The sequence below is a fragment of the Diceros bicornis genome, chromosome 21 (genome assembly GCF_020826845.1).
Source record: "Diceros bicornis minor isolate mBicDic1 chromosome 21, mDicBic1.mat.cur, whole genome shotgun sequence".
In the NCBI taxonomy this organism is placed as follows: domain Eukaryota; kingdom Metazoa; phylum Chordata; class Mammalia; order Perissodactyla; family Rhinocerotidae; genus Diceros; species Diceros bicornis.
Window position 1 is genome coordinate 30,054,910 of NC_080760.1, and position 26,534 is coordinate 30,081,443.

The window sequence follows — 26,534 nt, forward strand, 5'->3', positions numbered from 1 at the left end:
TACAAGGAGGAGAGAACAGAACAGCCAATCTCAACCCTCTTCTTTCTTTATACAGGCACCTGGCTAACAAGGCTTGAGATAGGAGAGACGGAAGAAGAATTTGACGCTCGATCAAATTTAGTATTTTGATTAATATCTGGGGCTTGGTATTCTAATTACAGAATTGAAACTGTGTTTCTAGTTTTATGGGATGAACTGTATCCCTCCAAAATTCATATATTAAAGTCTGAACCTCCAATGCCACAAAATGTGACTGTATTTAAAGATAAGTTATTTAAATATATGGTTAAGTTAAAATGAGTTCTTTAGAGTGGGCCCTAATCCAATATGACTGATAGCCTTATGAGAAGAGGAAAGTTGGACATGCAGAGACAGGCACCAGGCACGGTGTGCACAGAGGAAAAGCCATATGACACAGCAAGAAGGCTACCATCTGCAAGCCAAGGACAGAAGCTGCAGAAGCAATCAAACATATCAAACCTTGATTTTGGACTTCTAGCCTCTATTAATGTGAGAAATAAATTTCTGTTGTTTAAGCCACCTAGTCTGTGATATTTTGTTATAGCAGCCCCTAGAGAAGCAATTCACCAGTTTACTGAGACCACAGGACCTAACTGAGTTTTCATCCTGGGGTAGATATATGTTGCAGGTATCTTTCTTCTATAAAACTAAAATTACTTATTAGAATTTGTCAGCATATGTAACTGTGAAAACTAGAAAAAATCTGAGGCTTTTCTTAAAACTTAACATGTATCTGTGATATTTTGCTTTTTGCATGCAGTTATTACACTTTCTGAATCAAAAGATCAACATCCTTATAGGGAAAATGAAACATAATGGAATGTATGAAATCAGGCCTATGGTAGATAATCAGAACATACTCAATCAGACACATTCATATCATTCCCTAAATATGAGCTTAAACCTTCCCAACATCTTTGTGGTAGGGAAAAGACATATCTGTGCTGCATGTCTGACAGAGAGTGCATGTATTTAAGGGCACCAAAAAAAGAAAAGAAATTGGTTTTCAAAGAAATTTGTGTTTTTAAAAGTATTAAAAGGGGAAAATCAGAATTTTGTTGAATGCTTATATTTTATGGATTTTATTTATTTATTTATTTATTTATTTATTTATTTATTTTGCTGAGGAAGATTAGCCCTGAGCTAACATCTGTGCCAGTCTTCCTCTATGTTGTACATGGGTCGCAGCCACAACATGGCTGACGAGGGGTGTAGGTCCGCGCCCGGTATCTGAACCTGTGAAGCCAGGCCGCTGAAGCAGAGTGCAGTGAACTTAATGACTATGCCTCACTGTGGATTTATTTTAAATTGCATATGGTGGGGAGGGAAATGATAATTTTAAAATTAATTATAGATTCTAAAGGTCCAAAATAAGGCAGATCTTGCAGTACAACAATCATACACAATAAATCATAAAGAGTTAGTGAACAATAACAACAAAAAGCTGAGGAACAATGAAGAAAATTATACTGTATCATATTTTCTTAGTGTATTTATTATGATCTTTGAACAAATTTTCTACTTTCTTATAATTGGAGAGCACTAACTTAGCTGCCACAAGAGGGCTATTCGCCTTACCTGCTGAGTCTGCACAGTTCACTATGGCTGCCAATAGTCACTGTGGCTTTGAAGTATCTGAAAGGTAGCTAATGAAACTGAAGAACTAAAGTTGTAATTTGATTTCATTGTAATTAATTTTAATTTAAATTTAGAAATGGGAAGTACAAATTATTTTTCCATTAAATGCAACCTTATTGTTTTGACAGACAATATTTTATTTTAACTGTTGCATTAGGTGAGATGTAATATTGTAGTGAAAGTGTTGGGAGCATACACTGATGTAATATTATATGTTTGTTTGAATACTTTATGCAGATGGTAAGAAATACAGTGAAACCTAAGTAAATCATAATTGCTAACAAATTGAAATATTTATTTTAATTATCAGTAAATTATTCTTCTGCTCTATAAAAAAACCAACTCTTCCCAATGAAAATGTAGCATTCAATATGAGGTGTGCTGTAAGTGTAAAATACATATTTAGATTTTTGAAGCTTAATTGAAAAATAGAATGCAAAATACATCATTAATATTTTTACATAGATTAAGTGTTGAAATGTTAATGTTTTGGACATATTAATTAAATATAATTAAAATTAATTTTGTCCGTTTCTTTTACTTTATATGTGGCTACAAGAAAATTCAAAATTTTATATATATACACACATCTGTGTATACATATACGACTGTGAAGCTGAGCTATTATCAGAGCAACTTTTGTGAGTTACTGGCATTGGGAACAGCAGATTAAGCCAAAAAATTTTAGACCTAGAAGAAGTCTATTGTTCCATTATCTAATGACCTCACAGTCCTGAGATGTTAAGGAATCCATTCAAATTCACAGAGTGGGGTCTGTACCCAGATTTATCAACTTCTAGTCATGTGTTTTTTCCAGAACAATACTTCTGGAAAGGAAAATTTATTCTTGGGAATATCGACCTCCCTCTACTTGGCCAATCTTAGTTTTTATTGTCATTTCTTACTTAAACATCTGCCTGGGAAAAGAGTTTACTGGTTTTTGTTATATTGATAAACTAGAAAAATAAGTTTTTGATTGGAAATTCGACATAAGTGCATGACCACAAAATCTGGAGGCTCATGTTAGTTATGGAAACTCTAAACAGTACTTATATTTTTTTCTAGGGGGGGAGGATATAACCCAATGAAATGAGGTTGTTTTCTTGATAGAGCAATAATATGTTTTAATTTGACCTTTTCCAGTAAAAGTGCACTGGGTATTAGGAAACCATTACCTTTCCTAATAAGGGTTATTCTACCTCTCTCAGCTTAAGGTGAAAAGCTATAGCTTCCTTCTTTGCTTTTCCAATAACAGTCAGTAGTAACTTATCTAATAGAAGGATAAATAAGTCTGTAACAGCAGATGATTTTATTGTTTGTTTCACCCCACACACACATAGGAGAAAGGAATATACTCTGCTGATATCCCTCGTGGTTAATCTGTAAGATGTTTGTTAAGTATTTGATACAGTTTTACTGGGAATAATTTTCATTATAAAATCCACTGTATTAAAACCTGTATTTAAATGGATTCCTCTTTTTTTTTTTTAAATCAGCAAACAAGCACTTCTATTATGTAATCAAATAAATATTAGTCTCCAACAAATTACTGTGAAAGGTTGGGATAGTCTTATTTCAAATAATACTCCTGTTACTCATAACGTGCTTGAAATTGCCTTCCAGCTCATTTTAGTCAAACAATAAAGGTGATGATGCTTCTCCAGCTCCTGCCGCTGAAAATAGCAACAGCTAACATTTTATATAATGCTTACCCTCTGTCAGACACTATTCAAAGTGCTTTACATATATTAACTAATTTAATAACTGATATTATGGTTTTATGAACATGTCACTTTTAATCAAGTTGAGTGCATTTCCACAATTTTCACTTCCTTTACTCACAAATTTGATTCTCAATGAATGTTAGCATTTTCTCAACATAAAAAATCCATTCTGTGAATTTGTAAATTTGGGGACAACTAAGGCTGAAGTTCATAGCGGAATTAGCACAGGCCTTAGAAGCAGAAAACTCTAAAGGTTAAGACCTGGTTCTGCTATTTTCTAATGTGACCGTGGACTTAACACTTCTTCACAGGGCTGCAATTAGCTCAAAGAGGACGTCTGAGTGAATTAGACAAATAAGCCCCTTTCTCTGGGTCATGCAGCACAGGCACAGGGCTTACTTAGCCAGAGGGGCACAGCTCCCACTTGCCGCCTAGCCTGGGTCTCCTTGTGCAAGGCATGCCTGCATAGCTTGTCCCAGAGTCTTTTTTCCTTGTTTGGTAAAATAGAGATAACAATACAATCGATGGGATACTGTGAGGATTACATGAAATAACGCATATGCAAATATTTTGTAAATTGTGACACACACATGTATAGCATTCTAACATTCTTTCACATTTATTGGGCACCTATAATATGGTAAGCTCTGGGATACAGAGATAAAAAGACAATCACTGTCTTTAGGAAGTTGCAAATCAGAAAAACAGGTAACCATAAAACAATTCAGAATCTGTTTCGAGCTTTTGTTCAGTAGATAGAATATTTATATTGTTCATATCTTTTAATTTGCACAGACGTGCTATTCTTTTAAGTGAACAGTACATCTTTTTAAAGTCATCCAATAGTAATAGAGAGCAATAATTGTTGCTTATTGTTGGTCACTTTGAATTTGTAATAAACCAAAAGGTCTGGGGTGATATTGACAATATTGAATAATAGCTGGTAGGGACTAGAAGTTGAATTGTGAATGTTGGCCATAGCAGTATCCAGAAGATGCCCTGCTGTGCCAGCTATTAGCCATTTATTGTACGATAGGACAAGCCAGTGGGTCCTGAAAGAGACGGAGCAGTTCAAGAGTCAAGAAGGCAGTGCAGTTACTGTGGGCCTAGCAGAAGCGGCTATTTACCAACCAGTACTATTTCGATATTTTAGTGATCTGTACAGCCAAAGTGGACTAACACAGTTTTGTACCACAGAGTTATCACATCTCCGTTCTAACCAGAACTACTCTTCATCCTTCAAGACTCAAGTCAGGTGTCAGGCATTCTGAAAGCTTTCCTGGACTATGCAATCTCCTTTACTCCTCCCACATGACTCATATTTTCTTAATTATAATACTTCATAAATTATTTTCCTTTAATGGAATATTCACTCATCTTTTCACATACTAGACAGGAAACTCTCTGAATTCAGGGATTGTGTAATAGATCCTAGCACAGCGTCTGGTACAGAGTAAGTGCTCAGTAATAATATTTTTGTTGAACAAAACTGGATGGATGAGATGAATGAATAAATGTGCTATAACACATCCCAAATGAGCGCTTTAATCTAAAAATTATTTTAGTTTCGTTAAACAATATTAGCAATTTTCCTATCTCATTTAAAAGTCTAGTTAATTAAATAACTGAAGAAAAGATCAGGTTAAGTAATTATAAATTTATTGTCAGATAAAGCCAATCCCTTCTATCATACCTTATCGGGTCATTTCCCAAAATGTGTCCCGAGGAATGTCAGTTCCAAAATAAGCTAAAAAGGGCTTATTTGCTTAAATAAAGCAACTCAGTTTAAATTTGTTTAATCTAGTGTTTCCAAAGCTATGACCACAAAATAGGCCCCTATGTGACTGCCCATCACCATACAATTCTAAACTTAAGGAAAATCGTAAGTTAATATATTTAATCATTAGAATAAACTTTTACTAAATTGCCTTTAGCTCTCTCTAGATATCTGTGAATTTGAATTTAAAAGTCTAGGGACTTTAATTTCATGATGTAATTTTCAAATGGCATAGTAAATTGCCTGTAAAATAAACATAAGTAAGGTCCACAAAGCTTATTGCCTCAGACCCAATTTTCCCTCCCGACACGGAGGAATCAATCATATACCGTGAGTTTGCCGGCTTGTGCCTGCCGTGCTTGGCTGAAGCCCTTTGGAGGTCATTTTGTGCAATTATTGAATCATTATTCAAAACAAAATTACTTGTTCAATACGTTTGTCATCTCTACAGAATTTATCAAACAGCGAATTTTGTTTATTACACATCAACTTAATTATCTTTTGTTATGTGCTCATTCTTAGGTGATGTAACACAATGGCCCTCACGAGAGACAGTAAATGTGAGCAATTAAGACTTCTTAATGTGAATAAAGCTCTATCACATATGTTCATATACAAATGAATACTAATGGAACAATACTGAATCATCATGAGGTACCACCATAAAACAATGGCAATTTTTGTAGTCTACCTGATATACTTTGAAATACAAGAAATTCATACAATTACAGGCTGAAAAAGGTGTTATTCATGAATTCATTACATTATAATAATTTAAAATACTTGCTAGAAATCACATTAACTGAGAGGAAAGTCCTACCCAAAGTTAGTTGGGATAATATAGTAAATATTGTAGAATTACCTATTTTTAAAAAATCAAATTGCAGCTGTAAATGTAGCTTGAACATTATTAAATCAATACAGAATATATTTTAGGTTTATGTAGGAAAGATAATATGTATATTTCCTTAAGGAGATCAAGTGCTCATCTAATAATAGCTGGGCTCTTTTGAAAATCTTAAATATTTGTATTTCTTTTTACTATTAATCTGAACACTGTGGACTTTCTTCATTCTTTGAGTTCTTTGGATTCCTCTGATTGGAAGAGTTCTTGTACAACTTTGATTGAAAATTGCCTTTTTTTTAAAGTCCATACCCAGATATTCGTCTTGAGAGTCAAACTATGGTGACACAGACTGTAGAATACAGATTTCAAATAGTTCCTTTTTCAGATCAAAAGGCAAGCCTGGAGGGGCCGGCCCCATAGCGAAGCGGTTAAGTGTGCGCGCTCCGCTGCTGGCGGCCCGGGTTCAGATCCCGGGTGCGCACAGACGTATCGCTTGTCAGGCCATGCTGTGGCAGCATCCCATATAAAGTGAAGGAAGATGGGCACGGATGTTAGCTCTGGGCCAGTCTTCCTCAGCAAAAAAAAAAAAAAAAAAAAGAGGCAAGCCTGGAAGCCTCAGGGTTACAAAAAGTCATGATTAGTGAAAACTCAGGACGTGACAAAAGAAAAGCCCTCCCACCGTCTGACAGGAAGAAGAAGTCGAAGCTATCCCTTTGTGTAAAAACTCTCATGAAGGCTGGAGGTTAGTGAGGGATAGTACGAACGTCTACGTAAATTTGTTAAACTCTATTTGCTGAAGGAATTAATTCTGAAATCTTATAGCATTGACTTATAGAAAAATGCAAGCCCCTTAAAGACATACCTAGATTCAGCAGAGCACCAGAGTATTATGTGCCCAGCAAGTTGGCAGCTTTATACTTTGTTGAAAGATGGGTGTTGGGTGACAGATAGCTGTGAATGAGTTAACAGATCCTGCGTGGGGCTATTATGGTAAGGGAAAAAGAGAATTTATAGTAGAAAATGTGGCTTAAAGAGCTTTAGCTAAGGAGCGGATGGAAGACCCAGCAAAAGGTTTCATGGAGTAGAGTCAGTAAGGGGAACAACTGACCATGCTAAAAGACCATAAAACAGTAGCCTTGTGGACATCAATGGTATATCTCTGCAGGATTCTTAGTTACCAAGAAGGGACATCTCCACTGAAACCAGCTAATATTTATGAGTGAGAACAAGGGTTTATAAATGGATCAGTCAGTTTCATCTCATCACTATTAGGACTCATAGGATATCACTTATATCTAGAAACTTTCCTTTAAAAAGGAAAAAGGAGGTGTTCTAAACGCTGAAACTTAGAGCATTTACCCCAAGGAAGCTGAATCAACACAAAAGAGACTTTTATCCTAGAAGAGATTGGTAGTTTTTAAGTTTATTCTATCATCAATAGGAATGTGTGAGCCAAATTAAAATGTTACACCGAAAGAATTTTTTTTCAGGTTACAGTTGTCAAGTACTACATTTTAAACTTACTACGTGTTTTACAAAATATTATCCGTATTATAACTGGATATTTCATAGATTATCTCCTATTCATAGTAGTTGCTGTTTTTGAAGACAGTAATCTAAATCAATCATTTTACTAAGGTATTTTTGATTCTCACAAATTCCATGAGATTGTAATATAAGGTTAATATAATTTGCCTTTCACATTTTAAGGTATATCAATAAAGGCTGTACATATATATGTATGTATGGATTAATCCATATATATGGATTAAACACTGGATTAAGAAAGAACACTCTGCAAACATTATTTTTTAAGCATTAAAGATTTTTTTTTAAAGAAACAATCAAAACATGGGCTTAAGAAAGAACAGTTAGCAAGTGTAAGCATTAAAAGCCTTTTTTAAAGCAACAATCTGTAATATTTTCCTTTTTGACTGTAAGTCAAGAGTCACTCTAGTACCGATGTGATGGAGATTCATTCAATTCTGTAGAAAATAACGAACATTTTGTAACAAAATCTCCATCCAATCTTAACTATGCTGATTTCTGTGACTATTTCTTAAGTACACGCATTTTTTTTCTTTACACTTTCCTGCTGTACTTTGCTTAAAAACCCATTATCATTTGGTTTTAAGTGATCCTCTTTATCAGACTCTGAATTTAACATTTGCAAAAGTACCTTCTTCTCATGAATGATGCCCATAATAATTCTAGGTAGTCTCATTGTTAACACATATCATTATCTCATAACCAGAATAAAAAGGACTATAAAACAGCTAGGTGAGATAAGGAAATACCATTATTGCTAATATTCTACTTTATTTGTAAAATCTCATTTTATATATTAAAACTATATTCCAACTCTAAATACAATCACATGGCTTAATTTTTAATTTATAAATGTTAAAATGTTTAGCAAGATAAAGTATTTTACTAGAAATTGTTATGTTTGACTAGAGTTAAGCAAAAATGAGTCACTAGCATTTGTGTTTCTGATATACAAGACACCACTCAGTTTACTAGGTTCTGTTTCACAATAGAATTTCTATTTCAGGGAAATTTGAAATGAAATGACGATTAGCCAATTTACTGTTAAACACACCACAACTTATGAACAGAATTTTGGCTTGGGAGATACATAAGAAGATTGACAAATAAATTTTAAGGATTGAAATGAAAAATAATATAGTCAGCTATGGAAGAATTTAATTCTAACACCGTTATCAACTAACATGGTAAACGGCCTTAAATTTTATATTGGCATGACTGAAACACACATTTAAATAACAGAATAAAATGCTATTAGGGAGTTTTTAATGGTTGTTTTAGACAGACCAGTGGTTACTTAGACCATTTGGACTATTAAATATCTTCTTTTAATTATCTCTGCTGGTTGTGTAGACAGTGTACTAATTAAGACAATGAATCCCATAGACCAGATAGGTTCATACAGCAAGAAGTAAAAGAAATTTCTTTATTTTTTTTAATCCCACAATAAAATTAAAAAATAAGGAATTTCCAGGTGAAAGTAATTATTCAGCATTAAAGGAGACGAAGAAAAAAAGGTTATACTAATAATAAAATCAAAAGGAAATAAAGTACAAGATTAGAAATTATTCTCGAACACTACATGCCAATGAAACTCAATTTCCTATTCTCTCAAAACTCAGTAAACGAAAATAACTAACTTATTTCATAAGCTTAAAATAATGCAGTTTGTCTATGAATGCAAAGGGGATTATTTTGAGATGAGGGTTCAAATACAGCTTATGAATTTTCCCATAACATGTACTCACTAAAAATTAAATAATACCTACCATAATATGAAAAAATATATATATTTGTTGAATACTTCTTGAATTGTGCTAACAAAGCCCTGTCCACTGTCTGTACCAGAAAAGTAGCCAATTTGTTCATGTCCAACATTCCCATGACAGTAAACTACACCTGAATTTTCCAAACCAAAAGTTTTGATCTCTTATCGTGTCACATTCCCACCTCCAATCTTCAAATCATAAATATGACTCACGTTGATGGGTATCAAATTAGAGGAGGGGTTTCACAATTAGAATGGTGGGATATGATTCCTTGTCTTTTATTAACAATGGATATACGAAGGTACAACAAGAAAAACTGATGTCTAAATAAAATTAGAAAAAATGTATATAATTAAACAGATTGCTTTGATGTTGTGCTCTATTTTTAAATTTGGACTACATTTATGATTAAAAAAATCTGTTATACAGAGGAAACTACTTCTCAGTTTTACTTACAAAAAATCCTATTTAAAATTGGATTCTAGGGGGCTGGCCAGGTGGGGCAAGCGGTTAAATGCGCGCGCTCTGCTGCTGGGGGCCCCGGGGTTCGCTGGTTCGGATCCCGTGCTCACACCCACGCACCACTTGTCAAGCCATGCTGTGGCGGCGTCCCGTATAAAGTGGAGGAAGATGGGCATGGATGTTAGCCCAGGGCCAATCTTCCTCAGCAAAAAAGAGGAGGATTGGTAGATGTTAGCTCAGGGCCGATCTTCCTCACAAAAAATAAAATAAAATTAGGTTCTAAGGAAAAGTGCTTTTTCCCTGGAGAATCGTGGGCATCCTCATTTGTGATAGTAAGAAATATAAAACCTAGTGTTCTTCCCTTTTAATTGTGGTTCCTGGATTCAAACTTTATGTTTGATCGCAATTTTTAAGCTATCTGTACCTCACGGTTAGAAAGTGTATTTCTCATCCATTCCATATTGTTGATTATCTCCATCCACTGAATTATCTTCAGTCACTTTATCTACAAGTATCTTTATGTCTGACTTTTACTATAAGATATCCTAATACCTTTTGATTTGCACAATAATAACGTGTCTGCTCTTGTGACTCCTTTTACTGACGGGGAAATCAAGGCTCAGACAACTCAGACATCAATCAGTAACTTCACAATTCAACTCCTATCTTCTGATCCCAAATCCTTTTCTTTCCTTGATATGCTATTCTACATCCCCAATAATCTTATTTATCTTTGTTCAATACCTGTGCACACATTTATGTCAAAACATTTCCAAATGTAAAAAATGGAGTAAGTACTCCAAAGTTTTTTTTCACTTAAATTATGCGCATCGAACATGTCAAGGGCCTCTGTGTAATTGAGGTTTATGGCAGTGCATTTTCAAAACAATTTGAAAGTTCTGTCCATTAAATATATTTCTTACCAAAAAGATGCAAAGCTGAGCCCAAAATAATGATAGTCTTTTTGAGAACCTATGTAAAATATTTTTTCTTCATAAATTAAAAATACACTATGTTACTATTAATGTTTCTTTGTTAAATTGAAAATAAATGTCTATAAAATATTAGCCTGCATAAGAAGAATCACATAAAATTATGGAAGAAAAGGGAAAAGTCAAAATGTGATAAAATCTATAAGGATTTAAAAGACTTAATCTATAATATAGGAATACTCACATATTTAGATATTTTGAATTGATTAAATGTTGTAATTCCTAAACTTACACGCCAAAGACAATTTTGTGAATACCTATAGCTACAGCATCTTTGATAGCATATTTAAAAAAACATGTGAAATGCTAAATAACTTAAAATGAAAAAATGTTATAATTATATTTCATACTTGGATAACTGAGTCTTATGGATAAAAAATAATACTTTTTAATAAACATCATCTAGAAGTAAAATTTTCTGTATTGAACAACTGAGTGTCATCTGAAAATCTCCTTCCAATGTAGAAATTATAAAAACATGATCAAAAATTCATGGAAATGGAAAATAAATAGATTTTAGTTTTATAATAAAGATCAAGTGAAAATAAAATAGACATTTCAACAAAGGAATAAGAGAACTTCCAAACACCACAGTTCAAGAAAAGTTACACTATTTAGATGTGAAGTGGCACAATTCAAAAAGAGGTTTGATGGAACTTGAATGTAGGAACAATACTAAATAACAACGACAAATATAGCAAAATGACATTGAAATGATTTTCTTTGGGAGACAGTTGAAAATTAAAGAAAAAATTTTAAAAGCAAAGAAGAGATAATAATAGAGTTTTAAAAGAAGACATTTCCAGTATAAATAAACATGGAGGTGGGGGGAAGAGATGCTTTTGTTTATTTTAGATGAGAGTGGACATATTCAATGTGGGACTTGGGAGAGGGAAAGCATTTTCCATATCAAAGGCATCTTATTTAAATCAAAACTTTTCTTAGTACCTTTCAGTTAGAACAGAATTATATTTGTTAGTATGTTATCTTCAACCTCTGCTTAACTCTATTTAAATTATAATATCTAAACTAATAAAGAAGCTGGCATATAACACAACTTAAAGGAGGCTTTACTGGGACAGCATGTTGGTGTGTTTATATGCCTTCCACCAATTATCGGACAAACGATAAAAATTAGCTAATGGCATTCAGGAACCCTTAGTAGTTTACAGTTAATTTTCATGGTATTTTATAAAGACAGGTTAAATAGAAACACTATGAGGAAAATAATCAGTCTTTGGAAATCTAGAGTTTCATTAAAACATTAAATGAATTCAAAATAATAGATAAATCAATAATAATTACTGAGTACTCCATAAATATTTGAGTTACTAAGAGACTATGCTACATGGAGACTTAGTTGTGACTTTTGTACAGTATTTTCCACAAAATTTTTGATCTTGAATTGGCTTTAATTTAGATACCACTGAAATTAAATAGTAGCATGGAAAAATCTAAAAAGCCTGGTTACCATTTCATGCTAGGGCATGTATTTCAGCATGTCAGAATTGTGAATTTTACAGCTATTTATGTTAGCTTATTACAGTTTTTTTTAATCCAAATTTCTTCATTTGATTATAGTTTCAAAAATTACTTCTCTAAGTGAATTTATGTTGTCTAGGTAAATTATTATTTGGAGGAAATGCAATTAGAAAAATCAAGCCTGAATCAGGAAAGTTTTAAAAGGATACAATGCAAAGGTATATTTTTACATAATAATACTTTTCCTTGATTTTATTATAAAATCATAGCTTCCACTTTCTTATGCCATTTTATTTTCTCTATATTGTGTAGATATAGATTATACCAAAAATTATCCTCTTTTGATCTCCTTTTCCTGCTGAAAACAGAAATAATTCATACTCCATAAAACATTTCCTTTCTATTTTACAGCAGTGAATTCACTGATATGCTATTTTTCAGTGCTGAAACCAGATAGGCAATGATGGAAAATCAAATTGAATCTTGAAAGTACTATAAAAGTCAATTTAAGATCAGTGGGTAGAATATTGTAAATAATAATTAAATACACAAATCTACTGGCAGTTTTGCACTACTGTCTTATAATGCAATACAACCCTATCTAAAGACACCAGTTTCATGAAACTATACTGCATAAAACAAATGAAGTACTATTTTATTTTTGAGGTAGATCTATTTTTGTCCTCTCACTTGTACATTTAAATATAAAATAAGTGCTACTTTATTACTATTCAGATAAAGAGTAGAAGACATCAGACTGAAAGATTCCATGAATCTAGTAGAAAAGATCACCACATAAGTCAAAGACAATAGTCTTTTGAATTTCTGCCATGCCGTCTGCCTTAACTCATTGCAGAGGGGAATCAGAGCCATAAAATTATGCGGTTGGAAAACTCCACGAGAGAAGGGGTCAACTCAGACATAAATAGGCTCCACAACAATTATATCTTTTCAACAAAAAAAGTTCTCTGACTTCTGAAGAGCACAAAACTGTTAGAAATTGAAATTGGAAACTCAACAAAATATTTTTGCAAATTTAAAAGTGACACTGGTTGAAATTGGTAAGAGTCAAGTTACTATGCCCTGGATAGTCATTTTTAATAAAATACATGAAAATAAATTTTTCTATGAATATTTAATTTTAAAATATAGCATTTTATGATAAGTAATATATTCTATTATGAGAAATGTTAATAAAATGCATAGCTTTAAGAGCATATTTGCATTCACATTTCCATTCAAATTAACTACATTAGAAATAAAAATTATAGATTTTTCTACAGTGGATTTTGTCTAAAATCTTTACTTTTAAATTATTATCTTAGATATTTTTATTATAGTGATACTCAACATACTATTATAAATGTCTAAATACCAATGACATTAATCTGTTGCTATTATTGTGAGAAATCTCATTGATAGGAGAGCTATGGAGGGATTATCAGTCTTCAAAATATAAATTAATTGTTGAAATTTGTATTCCAGAAAACAATATGTGGTCTAATACCATTTTAGGTATTACTATAAGCTGCCTAAATTCACCATATTAAATTTTCAATGTGCTTAAGACCGAGGACTACTAAAAAGGAAAGCATTAAAAAAAAAAACAGATAAATGGAAAAGTGTAACTGTGGCAATGCTCACTATTCCTGAACAGCAGCTGACACACCACTGAGAATGTAATGAATTATTTACATAAGTAGTCTGAGGATAAAGTACACTAAACCCACATTACATTACTGAACATTGTAGAACCTACATTTTCATTATTATTTCATCTTCATAATAATCTTGCTCTAAACAAAGAGTTCTTTCAAGTTAATATATCAAATATCATATCCCCCTTAGTTAAAATTATGCCTGTTAATAAAAATGGTAGATAATAATCCTAACAAGTTTAATTAAACTAGCAATAGGAAACACACTATATATGAAAATGGATTTCAGTTGATGAAGAGGCTATTTACAACTGCAGGTTTTCTGCAGTGTTTTGAAGTATAGCTTTAGGTAGCATGTCCAATTGCTGAAGCACTTTATTAAAGTAAAATAATACATCTGTTACATATTACCCTTTAAAGGTCATAATATTCTTTATTCTGAACATTGTGCTATAAAAATCAACTAACTTTTATGCTGAAATTTAGCTATGATCACATTATTGCCACAGCAAGAGCACAACAATTTTGACTTATTCAAATTACCATTTACAAATGCTGAAGATATTCTGCTTCTATCACAAAAGGCAGTTGTGTATACCAAAATCATTTTACACATCAAAAGAGGCAGAGGCATTCATTAAATATACCTTGATATGGAGCACTAAATCCACGATATCGGTGATTGCTGTCTGTAACAAAATGCAGTCTGAGCCAGTTTTTGTTGCTGATAATTGGTGGTGGTATATTCATTCCAGATAACCTGAATTATGAAAGACAATAACAAAAAAATTTAAACAGCTTTACAGCAGTAAACATTTTCACTGAATTGGGACCCCAAAAAATGTCTACCTGTATACAATATTCATGACTTTGCATTGTTAACTTTTTAAACACAAAAGAAATAGTTATTTTATGCATAGACAAGTCAATTATAGAACAGTACAATTCCAAACACGTGCTGTTCCAATCAGGTTGCATATATTAATAAAAACAACTCTAAAGTACATATGATTTTTGATTCACCCATATTTATTTCTTAGATAATAATAAACATAATGGATGCTGAGCTGATAGTGTTGGTCATTGTGTTCCTTATGTAAGTACTGACACAGCACAGTTACAAATAGAAAGATTTCAAAGCAATTGATATACTTTTTTCATCTAACATTTTCAGTATTTTACATTTGATGGCAAATTTCACAATTTCATTTCATAGGATAAGGATTATTTTAATGTAATTTCACAATACTATAAATTTTCACGATTAGCTTTCATTATAATACATACTTCTATAACGCATTGGAGATCTGCTCCAATTGATAGATAGAAAACAGATTGTATTTTGGATATATATTTAGTCTCCACATATCTATTCACAAAGGTACTATTTCATAATCTCCTTAGAGCAAGGCACTTGGAGCAAAATTTTGAAACTATGCCCCATATATTTGTCATAACTAATAAATGAAGTAACTCTCTTATTTTATAATCTTTTGAAGATTTTCAGTGAAGCAGTTTTTCTAATTTCATTCAATAAAGGAATACCACTCCTATATACCGAACCATTTAAATTACAGGTATGTGTTATCAAGTTAAGGTAAAACGTTCTCAAAAGCAAGATTATTACATAGCAAAGGAGAGTTTTAGACTAAGGTTTCCTAATAACCAGTGTATGATATACCTTTACCATTCTTCAAAGAATACATTTTTCTTTATCAGAAGGCAAAATTGACAGCTGATTTATTAGTTTGTGTGTGTGTGTGTGTGCATAGGAGGAGGTGATTACAACTCTTCTCTCAGTGCTTGGCAGTCAGTCATTCTACGGGACCAGAGGGGGGAGACTGGAATATCTGTCATTGTACGTGCAATCACTGGTAAGGTGTAGACATGGTGATTCAATGATTCTGTACCCAACCCTTAACCCCCAAAACCCATCTTTCCTAGGATGTTTGGGAGCTAGCCATCACTTTTAGTGGATGACCACCTTCCACGGCATGGAAATATGAATTCACCTTTATTTTATCATTGTGCCCACAGGTGTACAGAACGGATAGGAAATATAACTATGTAATCCCAATTTTGTTGAACTCTAACATGAACAAGTTGGGTTCTAGTCCATACACTTTTCATTTCTCCTCCTGCATTGGAATGCATTTTCTTTAATTTTTGCCTATCAGTGCCCTATTTTCTCTTTTCATAAGGGTTACCATTTACTGGTCCAGCTGACTGTTTTTTTTTCACATCTGAATTTAGTAAATAAAAATATGTAACATACTTGTATAATTTTAAAACAAGTTTAAAAATTTAAAAATTTTACATCATTACTTTCAGAAAATATCCAGGTTATGTTTACTTTTATTTCCTTTTTGGTTGGTCGGTTCAACTAGCAATTCAATGAAAAAATATTTGGATTTGGTACAATTACATTTTCAACAGAGTAGCATGTTTCATGTCAGAAATTGATTTACAGTTTGGTCCTCTTCAATTCCCTGAATCAATGAGCATAAATATCCATTAGGGAAAGTTTAAATTATTTTTGACAGGCTGCATACATTCCTAAACGTAACGAGGCTGTAATGCACGGACGGTGTAATACACTCAACTGCGTAGTTGGGAGAGAGGCCCTTAGAAGATCCAATAAATAAGAAGCAACTCAACAAGGACATCAAGAGAAGTGAGAGAGGAAAGAAGATGAAATGGACAATAAAAAGGATAAAATTCCCATCTTTCCTAGGGACATCAAAGATAATTTCAGCAATCGAGTGCAGTAAAGGCAAATAATAGCTCCTATGGAACTATAATTTGCAACTTAAATTCACCTTCAGGAATTGAGAAAGATGGAACTGAAGGTATTAGAGCTGCAGTAGCTAGAGGCACAACATGCATGAGGTGGAGCAAATAAAGGCAGTTTAACAAGGGTGGAACTAAGAGGATATTCCTGACAGCCTCAATGCTTCAGCATATGAAGAACTCTAGAAAAGCCAAGATACTGAACTAGAAAGCAAGTGTACCACAGCACCGCTCTGCCCCCAGAGAAGAAAAATACCTTCACTGGTTATAAGGGAGTCACATGGACTTTCCAGACTGTGGTCACGTAGTATTGCTCAATATTTAAACATGATTTACACAATATGATTTGGTTATGGCTTATAGAGCAATCTAGTAAATGAATATACATATTTCTCTGCACCATATTTCACATGTTATCAGGAGATCTGGGAAATGGAAGATTGAGAATATATGCTACCAAGAAAGATTCTATTAAACTAATTAATTTAGATAATTTCTTAAGTACTAAAGGACAGATTTCCTTTTTTTTTTTTTTTTTTTGGTGAGGAAGATCTGCCCTGAGCTAACATCTATGCCAATCCTTCCCTTTTTGCTGAGGAAGACTGGCCCTGAGCTAACATCCGTGCCTATCTTCCTCCACTTTATGTGGGACGCCGCCACAGCATGGCCTGACAAGCGGTGCGTTGGTGCGCACCTGGGATCCGAACCGGGGCCACCAGCAGCACAGCGAGTGCACTTAACCGCTATGCCACCAGGCCGGCCCCAGGACAGATTTCTTAAATACAATATTGTTATCCTTTTATCAAATCACTGTAGTCATTTGAAGGAAAGCACATATGGGTTCATTCTAGTATAAAGTCAATGAGAATCATCTCTTGATAATGAAGAGATAAAGTGTTTTCAACAGTTATTTACTGAGCACTTAATATATGACAAACACTGAGGCTAAGGGTTGGACACGTAGTAAACAAGACAGACAAGATCCATGGTCTTACAAAGTGAAAATAAAGAAGATATATCAATAAATGAATAAGATAACTTTAGATGGTGGCAAATGATGTATAAAAAAATAAAACAGAGTAACATGATAAAGAACATCTAGAAACGAGGTTTCAATTTTTCTAACATCTTTTCCATTTTATACTCAAAATAGCCATACTCATGATTATACGTCTTAAATTACTAAAGTGGACTTTAGGAGAATTAAATCAAATAAAATTATGGAATGATAAATGTCATAAATTTGTAACCTACCATAGTTATTTCTATCCAAGAAGAATTCAAGACACGTCTCTGGAGTAATTAACAAATTTGAATGGACATAGTAAATTGATAATGACAATGTAAATTTCATTGCATATTCAGTAGAAATATTGACAATAATACAGTGTAAATTGCCATAATCTTTGCAAAAATTATTTATATAATTTTATGCAGAAATAACTAAATCATAAATTGATATTTAAAATCATATGCAACATTTTCTATTATATGGTCCCTCAGAGAATATGATTATTATCCTTATAAACTTTTTTTTAAATCAGTTAAGTGTAAGAAACCCAAGAGAACCACATTTTTTAAAACACCCTAAAACTATTCTGAGCCTATGCCTTTGGTTTATAGCTCCTGTGAGATCCTCATTGCTGCCATCTGTTGATCTCTGGTTCTCAACTTGCTCAAAATTAGCACTTGCAACAACAGGTGTCATCTTTGGTGGCTCTAACATCTATTTTTTAATCTTTCCAATCCCTAAAAGTATTCACAAATAGTGACTTATCTGTCTTGTGTCATCTTTAGTACCATAGACACAGTCAAACCTTAAACCCATGATTATTCAAATCTTCACCTGCATGACTCTAAAATTTCACTCTCCCACTACAATTCTCCCACTCTCTCCTAATTTTAGTTCTTTGTCTCTTGCTCTCTTACTCTCTCTTTCTAGCTCTCTCTCTCTCTCTCACCCTCTTTCATCTCTCTTGACCTCCATCTTTCTCTGGCACTGAAGTAAGATTCATTCCTCGTGCTTGCTCTGTTCTCCAAGACTTTCTCAGATTAATTGTCTTATATTGAGCGGTAATTAGTTCCTAAAATTCATTTTTTCATCTTAACTCAGGCCTTTCCATGAACTTCTCTTTAGGGCTGAGTGAATATCATTTTTTTGACCTTTATTTACTCACTCAATCATTCTCAGCTAAGCCAGCCTTAAAGTTTCAAAGTTAACATAAACGCCCAATCTCCTTCTCTGTCCTCACAAAGCACCTTTGCATAGTCTTAACACATCATTTATTATTTTGTATAGTAGTAAGCGTTCTATCTTCACTATTATTTTACATTTTCTTTGAAGGTAGGTTATTAAATCCCTGGTGCTGAGCACACTGATTGACGAATAGTAGGTGTACAGCGATATTATTTATCAAGAAAATACGTGAATATAAGCTGTTTAGGCAGATGCTCTAACTTTCAGTACCTATGTATCTGTCTATACTTTTCTTTATAAATTGTCAATAATCCCATTTCATACCATTATCAAAGTTCTAGTTCTTTTCTTTATTCAACGTCCATCTAAAATTCTCTTTCATAAGTCTTCTTCAATTCCCTTAGCTGAAGGTTATCCCTCTGTTCCCAGAACATCAAAAGCACTTGTTAAAACTCTTCTTATGGCACTTATCACCCCTTTCATCTTATTATATTATATATATTCTACAAATTAGAAGAAGTTGGAAGCAAGGTCCCCATTGGATTCATCTCTGCATGCACAAGCATATTTCAAATTATAGATAATGAACAGATGTAAATTAGATGAAGTAAAACCCTATTACAAAATTTCTTAAAGTGTGTTCTATTGAATATTAGCCACCAAAAATTCCTTTGGGGATGGGGAAAGGTATACTAGTCAAAAAGTTTTTGAATCGTTCTTTTGTAACCATAGCCGCTTGGAGTTTTTTAAATATGTTTTAACACAGAATTTCTTAAATTTATGTCAACAAACACTCTTGCATTTCCATGCTTTGCCATAAAATAAAATAACGTGGAGGGGAGTTATTTTATAGAACTCTTTCAGAAACCACTAATTTTATTTTTTCTGTCATGTTTGGATAGGAATGTACTTCATAGTCCCAAGAAAAACCAGCATCTTTAAAAATAATAAAATAATTAATAAACTTTCTATATGTTCTGCAGCATGTTATAAGTTGGAAAATTCTTTTAGCACCAAAATTAATCCATTTCTGGGATGACATTGAAAGCTCTAATCTTCCATGCTATGCAAGTCATGAATATTCTGTGTGTGGAGTGTACAGATTTCTACACTAGCCAGGCTGTGCTGCATTGTCACAGATGTCTGACTCTGTTCTTGGTTAGATATTCAAAAGTCACTGAACTGCAGAACACATAATCCTATGTGGTTTTAACAAGAGCATTAAAAAGCTAAGCATTGTTTTATGCAGTCCAATTATTCAGAGGCCAGCTGTTATAAAATATTTGCAAAGCAAATGAGAAAAGTGGCTACACTAAATGTTCTTCTCTTTTCTTCTCTCCCTCCCTCCTTATTCACACATTCCACTTGCTTACCCTCATCTGTACTCCCACTCTGGTTTCCCCCTCATCCCTTATTTCCATGACCTATCTTTCAGATATATTCTTTTATAAAAATTGGCTGCTGCAGAATAGTGTTACTTTTATCTAAACACATTTCAGAAAAAAAACCCTGTTTATATTTTAGATATAATGTGTGCGTATTCAACTACCAAAATTTAATTAAGATGAAATAAAAAAGTTGAATTATACTATAAACATTTCAAAATTGATTTTGTAATTAAAGAGCTGGCAAAAAATCTCCAGATGCAGATGTTTTTTAACAGAAAATTCTACTCAAGTTAGAAAGAATTAACAACAATTTTACCCATTCTCTTCCAGAAGATAAAAGTGAAAGCACTACTTCTTAACTCATTTTAAGAGATAGTATCACCCTAATAATAAAACCAGACAAAGTCAGTACAAAAACAATCAAAAGAACACAAACAAAAAACTACAGACCAATATCTATCATGAACTTTGACGTAAAAATCCTCAATAAAGTATTAGCAAATCGAACCCACCAAGGTAGAAAAAGAATTATACACCATGACCACAGAGATTTATTCAAGTTATATAAGACTGGTTCAATGGAAGCCACCATATCAAAAGGGTACAGAAGAAAATTTAAATGATCAAATCAATGGACACAGAAAAGCATTTGACAAAATCAAACACCGATTCATGATAAAAACTCTTAGCAAATTGGGAATAGAGGGAACAACCTTGATAAACAGCATATACAAACCTACAACTAACATCGTATTTAATGCTAGATTACTGAATGCTTTTCATTAAGATCAGGAATATGGCACATCATTCTTATTCAACATTTACCAAGTGAAATAAGGTGTGGAAAAGAAATAAAAGGAATATACATTGGAAAGAAGGAAAAGAATTGTCCCTATTTGAAAAGGACACAATTATTTATATAGAAAATCTCAAGCAATCTACAAAATAAACACCTAGAACTAATAAGTGCATTCAGCCAGGTTGCTACATACAAGAAGAACAAACAAAAATAATTCACATTTCTAAATAATAACAATAAACATGTGGAAACTGAAATAAGAAACACAATACAATTTATAATTGCTCCAAATAAATTAAATACTTAGGTGTAAATTTAGTAAATCATTTACAGAGTCTGTATGAGGAAAATTACAAATGAATTTTGTAATTTCATTGCAATGAAAGAAAAAAAAAACATAAATAAATGGAGAGACATACCATGTTCCTGAATTGAAAGACTTGGCATCGTAAAGATGCCAGTTCTCCCCAAAATGATCTACAGGTTTAATGCAATTCCTATTGATACCTCAGTAAATTCTTTTTGTAGACATTGACAAAGGAATTATAAAATGTATATAGGAAAATCACAGGACCCAGGGTAGTTAAAACAAATTTGAAAAGAAAGAATGAAGTGGGAGTAAACAATAGCCTTTTCAACAAATGATGCTGGAACAATTAGGTAACTATAGGCAAAAAAAATGAAACAATCTAAACTTCAACTTTATGCAAAAAATTAGCTCCAAATTGATCATGGACTTACATGTAAGATGTAAAAGTATAGAACAATTCAAAAAACACTTAGAAGAAAATCCTTAGAATCTAGGCTAGGCAAAGAATTTGAGACTTGAATCCAAAATTATGATCTATAAAACAAAAAAGTGATAAATTGGGCCTCATCAAAATTAAACACTTTTTGCTACGCAGAAGATCTTGAATAAGACGATGAAAAGACAAGCTAAATGATGGAATATAATATTTGCAGACCACATATCTGGCAAAAAAATTGTCTCTAGGACATATTTTGAACCCTCAAACTCAACTATTAAAAAAAATTAGTAAATGAAGAAAAGACATGAATAGACATTTCACTGAAGAGGGTATACAGATGGAAAAATAGGTACATGAAGAGATATTCTACATCATTAGCCTTTGGGGAATGCAAATTAAAATCACAATAAGATACCCTGACATACCTACTAGAATAGCTAAAATAAAAAAGAGTGACTACACCAAATATGATTACGCAGAGAAACTGGACCACTTGTATACTGCTGGTGGGATTGTAAAATGGTATAGCCACTCTGAAAAACAGTATTATAGTTTCTTATAGTAAAATTGCATTTATCATACAACCCAGCAATTGTACTCTTGAGCATTATGCCAGAGAAATAAAAGCTTATGTTCATACAAAAACCTGTACATTAACCCAAAACTTGAAACAACCCAAATGCTCTGCAACAGGTAAATTTTCAACAAATTGTAGTACATTCATATCATGGAATACTACTTGGCAATACAAAGGAATAAACTATTGACACACAACAACCTGAATGACTCTCAAAGGCATCAGGTGTGAAACAAAAAATTATGAGACAAAAAAAAAAAACAATTTCAAAGAGGTTATATGCTGTGTAATTTTCATATAACATTCTAGAAATGGCAAAATTAAAGAGATGGAGAACAAAGCAGTGGTTGCTAGATGTTGTGGCAGTTGGGGGGATGGGGAGGCAGCCCATGGCTATGGCTATAAAACGGTAGCTCGAGGGATTATTTTGATGGAATTGTTCTGTATTTTGATTGTGGTGTTGGTCGCAGGAATCTACACCTGGAACAAATTGCAGAGAACTAAATATACATACGTACAATGAATGCATGTAAAATGAGTGAAATCTGAATAAGTTCAATGGATTGCATCAATACCCATTTCCTGGTTGTTATACTGTACTATAGTTATGCAAGATGTTGCCACTAGGGGAAACTGGGTGAATGGTATGCAAATCTCTCCACAGTATTTCTTACAACTGAATGTAAATCTACAATGTCTCAAAATAAAAATATTTTTAAGAATCTTAAATATTGATCATAATTATTTATAAATTTACAAAAACATTATTTATACTAACCAAAAGGTGCAAAAAATCCAATTGTGCATCAACTGATGAACGGATAAACAAAATGTGGTATATTCATATAATGGCCCATAATTTGGCAATAAAAATGAAGTTCTGGTACATGCTAAAACGTATGAAATTTGAAAACATCACGCTAAGTGAAAGATAGCAGTCACAAAAGACAACATATTGTATGATTCCACTTATATGAAATATCCAGGATAGGCAAATCTTAAGAGACTGAAAGTGGATTAGTGGTTGTCCAGTGGTAGTAGAGATGGGGAATGACTGCCATTGGGTATGAGTTTTTTTTTTGCAGTGATAAAAAAGTTCTAAATTTAGATTATGGTGATAGTTGCACAACTCTGAATATACTAAAAACCACTGAATTTATACTTCAAAAGAGTTAATTCTAATGTATATGAGTTATATCTCAGCAAAGCTGTTAAAAACACATGATGGATTAAAAGTAAAAGGACACAAGAATACACCATGCAAACATTAGTCAGAAGATTATGCGATGGTATATACTAATGCTATACAAAGTATACCTTATAGCAAAGAATATTACCAGAAATAAATTACAATATTACCTAGAGGTGTAGGATAGAGGAATACATTTATCAATAAGACTTAATAATCCAGCATTATCCACGTACTTTTACATGAAACAAAACTGCCAGAACCAAAAGAAGAGATAAGGCCATAATTACAGTTAGAGACTTCAACAATCTTCTCTTAGTGATAAAGTATAGAGAGATTCAGTAAGGATACTGAAGACCTAAACAACTCTATTAAACAACTTCTCTTATATGACATTTATAAAATATTCCACTCAACAATATTTTTTCAAATGGATACAATCAAAAATGATCATATTTTGGATCCCAAACCACTATCAATAGTTTAAAAATAACTGAAATCTCTTTTTTTGTGTGTGAGGAAGATTAGCCTTGAGCTAACATCCGCTGCCAATCCTCCTCCTTTTGCTGAGGAAGAATGGCCCTGGGCTAACATCCGGGCCCATCTGCCTCTACTTTCTATGGGACGCCACCACAGCATGGCTTGACATGTGGTGCATCAGTCCACACCCAGGATCTGAACCCACAAACCCCAGGCCACCAAAGTGGATCGTGGAAACTTAACCACCAGGCCAGCAGGCCGGTCCTTACAAAGTATGTTCTCTGACAAAAATGCAATTAAACTAGAAATAAAGAATAAAAGATATCTAGAAATTTCTCAAGTATTTGGACATTAAATAACACATTTCTAAATAATCTAAATGTGAAGAAAGAAGTGAAGTTGAATCTAAAAAATTTTGAGTTGAATTAAGTCAATAACCAGAACATTAACAGTAAGTAGAGGAAATTTTAGAGTATTATATTACTGAGTTAGAAATAAAGAAGTTTCAATTCAATAATCTAAGCTTCCACTTTAAAAAATTAGGGAAAAAAAACAACAAAGCAAGTTAAACCCAATTCAAGCAGAAGGAAAGGAATAGTAAAGATAAGAGCAGAAAGCAATGAAATTGAAAGTAGAAAAACAATAGATAAAAATCAATAAAACTAAAACCTTTTTCTTTGAAGAGATCAACAAAATTGATAAACATCTTACCAGACAAATCAAAGAAAGAGAATACAAGTCACATCAGAAATCAATGAGGAGTTGTCATTAAAGAAAATACAGATATTTCAATAATAATAAGGGAATATTATAAACAACAAACTTTATGCTGGTAAATCTGAAAACTTAGATGTAATGGAAAAATTTCTTGAAAGGCATATATTATAAAAGCTCATTGAAGAAAAAACAGGTTACATGTATAGTCATATCTATTTTAGAAATAAAATTCACAATAGAAACATTACAACAAACAAAATTCCAGGCCCAAATGACTACACTGAAGTCTACCAAACATTTAAAGAAGAAACAATACCACTTACATCCAAACTCTTTTTGAAAACAAAAGAAAGAAGTACTTACCAGCTAATTTTACAGGGCTACTATTACTCTTATATCAAAGCTGGACAACGACATTACAGAGCAATAAAACTACAGACAAATATCCTTTATGAAAATAGATGTGCAAATCCCTATCAAATTATTAGCAAATTTAATCCACCAGTATATAACAAGTATAATTCATCATGGTCAAATGGAATGCAGGATTGGTTCAACTTTTGAAAGTCAATTAACGTGTTTCACTACATCAACAAACTAAAAAACATAAAACCATATGACCATCTCAACAGATTTAGAAAAAACACTTGACAAAATTCAACATCTATTTATGATATGAAAAAAAAGTCTCACGAAACAAGTAAAAGAATTTATTCAATCTAAGAAAGGGCACCTATGAAAAAGGTACAGCTAATATAATTTTGAGGTCATTCTGGAAGATGAATAACTGAGTGCTTTCCCCTTAAGATCAAGAAGAAATTAAGGCTGTCTACTCTGACCATTCCTATTGAACACTGAATTGGAAGTTCTTGCCAGTGCAACAAAGCAAGACATACTGATGTTAAAGGAAAGAATAAAACTGTCTCTGTTTTCAGAGGACATGATTGTCTATGCTGAAAATCTCTATAAATATACAAAATGTTAGTAGATCTCATAAATGAGTTTATCAGATCTCTGGTTAGAAAGTGAATGTACAAAAATCAATTGTACTTCTGTACCCTAGCAATGAAAAATTGAAAATTGAAATTTTTAATAAAGTACCACTTACAATATCACCAAAAATAACTGAAATAGGGATAAACATAATAAAATATGTGCCAGCTTTTCATATGCTTCAAACTTCAAAGCACAGATAAATCATATCTAAATAAATAGAGAGACATGCCATGTTCATTTATAGGAAGACTCAACATGGTTATGATATCAATTCTCCCCAAATTGGTCTATAAATTCAGTATAATTCTTGTGAAAACTTCAGCAAACATTTAGTGGAAATTGATGACTCTAAAATTCATGTGGATATGTAAAGTACCTAGAATAACCAATATAATTTTTTAAAAGAACTCAATCGGATGATTCATGCTAGTTGATTTTAGACTATCAAGCTACAGTAATAAAAATGATGTGGTGTTGCTGACCTGATAAACACATAGAAAAATGGAACCGAATAGACAGAAACAAATCCACAAATATATGACCAATTGATTTTCAACTAAGGGCTCAACGTAATTGAATGAAGAAAGAATATCTTTTCAATAAATGGTGCTGGAACAACTGGATATCTTAATACAAAAATACAAAAAAGGAAAAGAAAAATATCTCAACCCATACTGCACAACGTACAGAAATATTAACTCAAAATGGATCACAAACATGAATGTAAAACCAAA

General features: G+C 32.7%; 1 protein-coding gene across 3 annotated transcripts in view; it reads right to left on the bottom strand.

Annotated features, from left to right (window-relative positions):
* The window catches only part of CSMD3 (CUB and Sushi multiple domains 3), a 1,210,091-nt gene that overhangs the window by 765,491 nt on the left and 418,066 nt on the right, over nt 1-26,534 (bottom strand). For all 3 annotated transcript variants that reach the window (XM_058564813.1, XM_058564812.1, XM_058564811.1), the window contains exon 6: nt 14,566-14,678. In XM_058564813.1, coding sequence (XP_058420796.1) covers nt 14,566-14,678 — 113 coding nt within the window. The remainder of the gene's footprint in view (nt 1-14,565; nt 14,679-26,534) is intronic.